Genomic DNA, 8,154 nt, shown 5'->3' with positions numbered 1-8,154 from the left:
TTGGCGCTATGGCGCTATTTTGGCGCTTTGGGATTTTGATGGGGTATTCTGGTAATACTAAGGAAAAATTAAGGAAAAATTTTCCATGTCAAATTTCATTCATTGATTCTCGACATGTACGTATTTTTATATCTCCCGCTTTATTTTAAAACGTGTTCACCAATCAGGTGTTCTCACGTTGTCGCCGGCAGACCGATGAGTGCACGGCTTGTCTTTTTTTTTCCGTTCCTCCTACTTTACAATTGGATGCTGCTCCGTTCCCCAAAGTCATTTCTCCAATGGGAACGTAAACAATAACCATGAGACTTCTGATGTCGTAGAGTGCACACTAGAGTGTTTATAGTGGTCATCGTGAGAATCCTGAAGACTTCAAGTGTTGTTTCCTGAAACCGATTTCTCATTTTATTGTGATTACCACTTTTCTATTTTTTCTTACGAGAAGACTATTTTGGATGATCGAGAAATGTCGAAACGGAAATATAACAAGGCTTGGGAAAACGAAAAGTGGGCTGAAGGTTGTAACACCCTTTCGTCTTGAATAACTTTCTCGAGCATGAACAGCTCATTTTTTCAATTATTATATATTCTTTTCGGACAGGCTGGCTGGAGAAAAATGGAGATGGGGTTGCTGAAGACGGATCACATCAAGATGCCCACTGTAAAGTCTGTCGAATAACAGTGCGCAGTCATTCATCAGACTTGCAGAGACATGGCAGATCCAAGAGTCACACTGACAAAATGTCATTTATACGTCTACCAGCCAAGAGCAAAATGTCGAATTATGGTACAGAAAGTTTTCTTGGTTTTTTTTGCGTTTCGATCCGTTTTATTGACTGTTTTTGTTTCCGAATGGAGGCATTGTAAATGGTTGATTTTTCGATTTTCTCATTTTTTTCCCTCTGCAGTTAATCAGCCAGTCAGCGAGGCATTAAAAATTGCTGCCATCAAGGTTTCTGCACATGTCGCTGTACATTCAGCCATCAGAACAGTGGATCATCTGGTTGATGTTGTCAAGCCCCTTGGCAAGGGTAGTATCATTGAAGACCTGAAATTACATCGTACAAAATGTTCAAGCATCATCAAGAATGTAATCGCTCCAGCATTGTTGACAGAATTGGTTGCAGCAATTGGAAATGGCGCATACTCCTTGATCGTTGACGAGTCCACTGATATTTCTACAACCAAATACATGTGTCTCTGTATCAAATATTTTAATACAACACATGAGAAACTGGTGACAGATTTCCTGGGGTTATTTCTCGTGGAAGAAGCTACAGCTCAGTGCCTCTACCAGAGTGTTTGTGAATACTTGGAGACCATCAAGCTTCCGAAGAAGAACATGGTAGCTATAGGAACAGACGGAGCGAGTAATTTATGTGGACGTGAAAAATCTCTCTACGCATTACTGAAGAAAGACATTCCTAATCTGCAATTATTGAAATGTTCCTGCCATTCAATTCACCTATGTTGTTGCAAAGCATCGGAAGAGCTACCTTCTTCATTGGAATATTTAGTCAGGGAAGTTTATAACTGGTTCAAACTGAGTCCACTTCGTCGTGCCAAGTACAAAAGATTGTTTGATACCATTAATACAGGTGTGGAAAGCAATCGCTACCGTCAATTGATTCAGCTCTCTCAAACCCGCTGGTTAGCATTCCACGACGCATGTAAGAGAATTTTGGAACAGTGGTTAGAGTTGCAGACTCATTTCAGAGTCGTCAGCCAATCAGAGAAATGCTATGGTACTCGAACGATTCACACCATGCTCCTCGATGATTCTCACCGACTCTATTTGGTATTTTTAAAACACATCCTTGGCCAAATGCAGAGTCTGAACTTGACCTTCCAAAGTGATAAGATTGATGCTGGAAGTGCATATGACGAATTGTATACAACGTTCTTATCCTTTGCTAGCAAGATACTCAAGCCGAGTTTCCTCGTTATCCATCGAAATGGAGAGAATCTTCTGAATCAAGTTTGCGATGCCCTGGATAATGAGTTGGCTTTTTTGCCACTGGAATCGGTGGATTTTGGAATAGATCTGACAACAGAACTAATAAAGACGAAATTGAGTTCTGACAAGGTACTAGAAATGAAACAACGTTGTTTTGGTTTCTTAAAACGATTACTAGTGGAGATGTCCAAACGATTGCCAGTGAACATGGAAATCTTTAAGAAGTATAAGCTACTCAGTCCACTAAAGTGCCTTGGTCCTGAACAAGAGAAATTCCTCGTCATCGCTGAAGTTTTAAGACCTTTCCTTGATCCAGCGATAGATATAGCTGTCTACGAGTCACAGTGGCAAAAGTTGCTTTTCATTGACTGGAAAATTCATTGTTCCAACCGTCTCCCAGTTAGTATCATTGATTTCTGGCCTATGGTGTTTGCTTTCGTAGATGGTGCTGGGAGATTCTCTTTTAGAGAGTTAGCCGAAGCTGTTCTGCGTATGCTATGTACCCCAACGAGTAATGCATGCGTCGAACGAGTCTTCTCGGCCATGAATCTCATCAAGTCTAAAGTACGCAATAAGATGGGAATGAGCATGTTGGAGGCTCTTCTGAGGATCAAAGTCCATTTCAATGTCACGGGTCAATGTTGCACGTCATTTGTACCCAGTGAACAGATGTTAAGGATGTTTAAATCCAGTAACATGTATGAAAGCAAGGACGATGATGATGTCGAAGCAGCCATCGAAGAAAATAATGACATTTTCGAGATTATGGACGATGTCTAATGAAGCCCGCTGAGACTACCTATTCCCTATTTCCTAGTCAATTTCTTATAATTGATAATATGTTATACTCTTATATTCCATATTCTATAAGAATTTCATTTAATTTTGTTGAGAATTCTAGATTACTCATGTTATTCTATAGCTTTTAATAAAGAAACGCAATGTTCTATAAAATTTTAAATAATGTGCCACTGGCGCGTTAGTGGCGCTTTTCGAAATTCGTTTGGCGCTCTCAGGCGCCCCCACCTCATTCGCCTGGCGACTTCCTCTCCTCAGTATCTGGCAACCCTGGCTCAATCCTCAGTCGTCAATCGTAGACGCGTGTTGCTGCGTGTCGTTACTCGCACGGAAGCAACTGTAAGCAACTTCCTTTTTACGTATTTGTACTATACTATGTGTGTGTACTCTGAACTATCGTACGGGAGACCTTGAGTGTTTTTTCGCTGCCCTTTCACACATAAAATCCAAGCGAGGACCAAGCCTCTCAGTCAATCAAATCCGATACAACGTTTTTACATTAAAAAAAATGAGCCTGGCAACTCCATTGAAACGCTCAGCGTCTGGTATGTACAATGAACAAATTCATCATGAGCATAATCCACCACAGACAGACAACGATAATTATTTGTTCATGTCCAATATTCAGCCTCGATAAATTCGGATGTTTGGGAGGCACGAGGCTCTGATGATGAAGGTGAGTCCATTTTTTTATTCTGTTAATATCATTTCACGTAAGGTTCATATCATCTAGTGCCTCGGCCAGATTTTTAACGTCACGAAGGGAAAAATGGTTGTAGATATTTTTAAGCATTTTTTAAGCATGACGGAATATTCAGAGAAAATCATTTGTTTTTTTTTTCGCATTCGAAAGTAGAGGTATAAAATTGAAATTTTTTCAAGTGGTGACAGAAATTGATTAAGAAAGATTCAAGGATTATTGTCATATTTTTATTTAATTAATAACTTGATGTTCAGAACAAGGTAATAATGAACCAGAATCGAAGAAGCAAAAGTACTCGTGGTATGTGACATTGGAGAGTGAAACTCCGGATGGTACGTCCGAGGATGAGAGTGATATTGAAACTGTTTACAGTGTGCAGGATGAGGAAACAGGTGAGAATCATTTTATTAATGTCTTGTTGCGGAATTTTTGTGGAGATTGTCAGGTGTAATTGGATTTTTATGGTTGCAGAGTTTGCTCGTGACACATCGGACACATCAACCAATACGTGGATTAGCACTGACACTGCAGACGTGTCGGTGCATGTCGAGTATGATGTGGCATCGATGTCTGAGTCAGACAATCCTTTCTTGGATGGTTTGTCTTCGTCAGATCCCGAGGTATTTTTTTTTCATTCGATATAATTAGATATATTTTTAATTTGTTTCAAATATCTCTTTATCGCTTTCTGTATTCAAATTTTTTTATGTTAAAAAAATTATGAATTTTCATCAATTTTAGGACATAATCCCCCAAGGAATTCTCGCCGAATTGATTGAATCGGACATGGACCAGGCTGACAACAGTGACGACTCTCGTTCCTCCTTTGACAGCGAAATTGGTCGCGCCGATTACTGGACATGTGTGCAGTGCAACATGAAGAAGAATAATCCCCTATTTCGTTACTGTGAGAAATGCTTCCAGATAAGAAAGAACTTCTTTCCCCCACGACCGAAATGGAAGAGACGTAGAAGTAAAAAAGCACCGAAATCCCTGGAAAAGTCAAGCCTAGAGCCCAAAAACTCGCAAGAGGAGCTGGTGAAAATGGATTCTGGATTGGGGTCGAGTCAGGGGAGTCAGTCAATCTCAGAGTTCGATTCTGAGAGTGCGGCCTCATCCCAGTGCACAGACATTACCCTACCAACGTCTCCATCGTTTGTGAAAAACTCCGACGACATTGTGGACGGTATTTCCTCTAGATTCGTCCCCAACAAGACCCTCAGTCAGTGTTCTACACCAAAGGATTCCCAACCCGATGTCCGCATAATTCACATACCTGATGCGGCACAGCCTGAAGACGATGGGGACAATAAAAATTGCAATATGTGCACTGTTAATCCTAAGGACGGGGTATTTGTCCATGGAAAGGCGTCACACATATGTTGCTGCTACAAGTGTGCTGTAAAAACGTGGAAAGCCACGAAATACTGTCCCATTTGTAATAGAAAAGTAACGAACGTTTTAAAGGCTTACATCGTATGACAGTATTGCTATCAAATACAGTGACTTTTTTGCCAAAATGTGTTCTTTCTCTCGATGATTGATTTTTCTCTTTGAGATGAATTTTATCCATTTGGGCAGTGGGGCCTGATCAATGGCCAGGCGATTTCATATTTTATTTCCTCTTCAAGCAATTTTCTTTCTTTCTTCTATTGTTAATATTTTTTATTCATCGTGAAAGTCACAAAGAACGGGGAATTATGATAAATCGTCTGGCTGCTCGTCAACTGATCCTCAATAAGAATTTCTTTTCTATTTGGAGAGAAAAGAAAAATTATGGAGAGAAAAGTTTTTTCCATTGTTTAATATTTATCATTCAGGCAGATAAAATTGCGAGTGCGGAGTATGATGAGTAATGGCGAACCAAAAATTATTGAGATCTTTAGATTTTTTTCCAATATAGGTGAAAATTATAGTAATTGAGGAATGAATTGGCGGGGCAAAGTTTATGGAGATTAATATACTTTCGTTTTCTCCTGTTCAATATTTTCCGAGAATTATTATTGAAAGTGAATAAAGTGTTATCAGAAATTGGGTTTGTTTTTCTTAAATATTATTTCATCCATTTCTCATGTACTTCCCATTTTCTTAAATTTTCTTTTACTTTCCACAAAACAAATTACGCAGTTTCTAGTACAGCTTGAGGCTTTGAAATTAACAGTAAATAATTTTTTTGATTTTATTGAAATCTTTCAAATTGTTTACAATAGTTGGATTTATTGAATTTAATCAATTCCATTCGGGCACTGTGTAATTTTCACACAGGGGCCTTTTGTCTCACGTCTGACAGTCCCTTTGTTGCAGAAACAATCCGGGTGACATATCTAAATAATTACAAGTTGTTTATTAATTGGGCATTTGAATTGACACTTGAATTTGAATGGTTGATACCTTAGGACATGGGGGGCCGAGTTTTTGGGCGCAAGTTGGATGACAGCCCCCACAATCATTCCAATGTTCTCCTCGAGGACAATTACGAGCCGCATCTGAATAATTATAAATAATATAAAAAACAACAACAATAATCAAGCAATTGCAATAATTTATTAGCGAAAAGGTAAAGGGTAACAAATCCATTTGTTACTAGTAATTATTCCAGGAATATCTCTCAGTCTATAAGAGAAGGAACAGAATTTTTGGTGAGACCTTAGGAAAAAATTCTCGGAAAGATTTTCTCGTGATGAACTTACCGGTCACGTACAGCATCGTAACAATAACGAGTAAAAGAACAAATCGAGACATGTCGAGTTCTTTTTGTTGCCAAAGTTCTACTGATTTCATCGGCTTTGAAACTTTATTTTTATCGCCAGGAAAAAACTATGGAATGCACTTGTTGTTAGGATCTAGCCTGCGGAAGGGGAAGGAAAAATATTGATGACAGGTAAATTGTCGGTGTTATCGAGATTTATTCATGGGCCAGTTGATAGTGGATAATGATAACTGCACATCATTAATATTAAAGTAAAAAAAATGCAATTAAAAAAAATGCACTTTCTCGAAAAATGCAAAATCCGACTCGCAGGGGCTGTGGCAAAAAATGTGTAGAAATAAAATAATAAATCGTATCCTTAAATAATTTAAGTCGATATCTCTCATGAGACATTCGGTAGAACAGTTTCCTCATTATACTGTCGATTCTGTTTTTATTAGAATTTATTTAATTTGCCTTTCAAAGTTTCATCGAGACAGGCATATGCAACATTTATTCAGCATAATATACTGTTCCCACAATTTTACGAAGGTCATGCGCAGGACTGTATCAGATTCAAATAAAATTACCCGCCCCGCCTTTCCTATAATATATATGAATATATATGCCGCAGTTTTCGATTTTTTTCGTATAGATAATTATCCCTAATTTTCAATCGAACAGCGCACAATCTAATTCATGCTCTGAATTAATTATTTATCAGTGATATTACGAGAATCCAAACTTTTCGAAGCCGTAAACTTTTCGAGGGGTGCAATCACGCATTTTTTTTACGACTATCGTGAATATTGGGGAATAGTATATTAAATATATATGCTTATATTTTTGTGTTGGTTAAGAGTGACCCGGGTCTCTTCATTTCCAAATTTCAGTTCGTCTCCGAATGTCCTGACGACAACATCTGCCTGGGATCCGCCTGATTATCATCTCAAGGCACCAGCTACCAGGAATGTCAGCCATCTACAAAGAAAACCAATTAATCAATGGTTTTTTGTTTTCCTTCGAGGTACGACGATTAATTATGACACGTGTGGTGAAGTGAAGAGATATTTTTTTTAATTATTAAATCTGCATTTTTACAAAAAAATTTTTCAATGCACATGTCACTTCTCTTCAGCAAAACTTTTTGCAAGATTTATTTATCGATTTCTATATTTGTTCAGGTGTTTCGTCGCAATCAGGAACTCAGCTGAAGAATCTGAATGCTGAATGAAGAGAAGATCAGCCATCAAATAAGGTAAGATTTTGGAATCTAAACCAAATCTGAAACAAATTAATCGTCTCATACCTAGAGTAATATCACAATTTAATCAGAAAAATTTTTTGCTTTCGCACAATTGCATTTTCTTATAATTGAGAGACTACAGAGTTAATCGATGATTACGTGAGAGAGATAATTCATTCTAAATTATTCCTTTTACACTGATCCAGCGACAGTCTGCAGCATTTGAAAATACGCAATTGACGTTTTCAAGATATATGTAAAAATAATAATTGTCGATAGAAGAGGGATGACCTGTCAAAATACATCGCGTACAGACCATCACATATTGACATTGCTGAAGGTCTGGATAGAGATATCCATCAGTCCTCCAGCTGTTAAGGCTCGAGGATTTCTTGCTGTTACGGGAATTAATATCACAATTTTCAGTAGTAAAACCCCAAGAGCTTAAAAATTATCACTATCAATTACAAATAAGAACAATTAGCAATGAGAGCGTGCCCTAAAGCAGAAAATGAAATTGTTTTTTGTGGTGTTGTGGCTTTGCTCACCACCACAAACCTCAATCCTAGGGCTGATAGGAATCCTCGTGTGTACTGAAGCTCATAGGCTAGTTATGGTCGTGGGGATTTGGATATCCAATTTTTTCGGAGATTTAGATTGCATTTTTACACGAAGCAATGGAATTATCGACTGAGTAGAAAACGGGCTGGGCGGTTTCCAAGAAAACATTGGGTGTTTAATATTTAAAACCTGTATCTTTTTTG

General features: G+C 38.1%; 3 protein-coding genes across 4 annotated transcripts in view; 2 read left to right on the top strand and 1 right to left on the bottom strand.

Annotated features, from left to right (window-relative positions):
- Nucleotides 1-3,036: 3,036 nt before the first annotated feature.
- LOC105269765 (E3 ubiquitin-protein ligase Mdm2) lies at nt 3,037-5,486 on the top strand. The gene is made up of 5 exons (XM_011310266.1): nt 3,037-3,297; nt 3,381-3,428; nt 3,710-3,847; nt 3,927-4,075; nt 4,197-5,486. Exons 1-5 carry the CDS (start codon nt 3,261-3,263, stop codon nt 4,935-4,937), a joined length of 1,113 nt encoding a protein of 370 aa, XP_011308568.1. The 5' UTR covers nt 3,037-3,260; the 3' UTR covers nt 4,938-5,486.
- A 134-nt stretch (nt 5,487-5,620) lies between these two features.
- LOC105269764 (trypsin inhibitor-like) lies at nt 5,621-6,256 on the bottom strand. Its single transcript, XM_011310265.1, has 3 exons — nt 6,146-6,256; nt 5,847-5,941; nt 5,621-5,779 (listed from the first exon to the last, which is right to left on the bottom strand). The coding sequence occupies exons 1-3, from the start codon at nt 6,234-6,236 to the stop codon at nt 5,681-5,683; spliced, it is 285 nt and encodes a 94-aa protein (XP_011308567.1). The 5' UTR covers nt 6,237-6,256; the 3' UTR covers nt 5,621-5,680.
- An 817-nt stretch (nt 6,257-7,073) lies between these two features.
- Nucleotides 7,074-8,154, top strand: part of LOC105269763 (aquaporin) — a 53,183-nt gene continuing 52,102 nt past the window's right edge. Inside the window, exons 1-2 of one of the 2 annotated variants that reach the window (XM_011310260.1) lie at nt 7,074-7,171; nt 7,329-7,402. The gene's annotated coding sequence lies outside the window, so the exon portion shown is untranslated. The remainder of the gene's footprint in view (nt 7,172-7,328; nt 7,403-8,154) is intronic. The other variant, XM_011310262.1, reaches the window with a different exon arrangement.

The sequence above is a fragment of the Fopius arisanus genome, unplaced genomic scaffold, assembly GCF_000806365.1.
Source record: "Fopius arisanus strain USDA-PBARC FA_bdor unplaced genomic scaffold, ASM80636v1 scaffold00074, whole genome shotgun sequence".
Classification (NCBI taxonomy): Eukaryota; Metazoa; Arthropoda; class Insecta; order Hymenoptera; family Braconidae; genus Fopius; species Fopius arisanus.
The sequence above is the reverse complement of the archived record's forward strand: the minus strand, read 5'-3'. Positions and strand labels throughout refer to the sequence as shown.

Coding starts and splice junctions, on each gene's coding strand:
- LOC105269765 (XM_011310266.1), top strand. CDS start 3,261: ATGAGCCTGGCAACTCCATTGAAACGCTCAGCGTCTG. Junction 3,429..3,709: donor ACGAGGCTCTGATGATGAAG/GTGAGTCCATTT, acceptor CTTGATGTTCAG/AACAAGGTAATAATGAACCA. Junction 4,076..4,196: donor TGTCTTCGTCAGATCCCGAG/GTATTTTTTTTT, acceptor CATCAATTTTAG/GACATAATCCCCCAAGGAAT.
- LOC105269764 (XM_011310265.1), bottom strand. CDS start 6,236: ATGAAATCAGTAGAACTTTGGCAACAAAAAGAACTCGACATGTCTCGA. Junction 5,942..6,145: donor TACGATGCTGTACGTGACCG/GTAAGTTCATCA, acceptor ATAATTATTCAG/ATGCGGCTCGTAATTGTCCT. Junction 5,780..5,846: donor TCGGCCCCCCATGTCCTAAG/GTATCAACCATT, acceptor GTAATTATTTAG/ATATGTCACCCGGATTGTTT.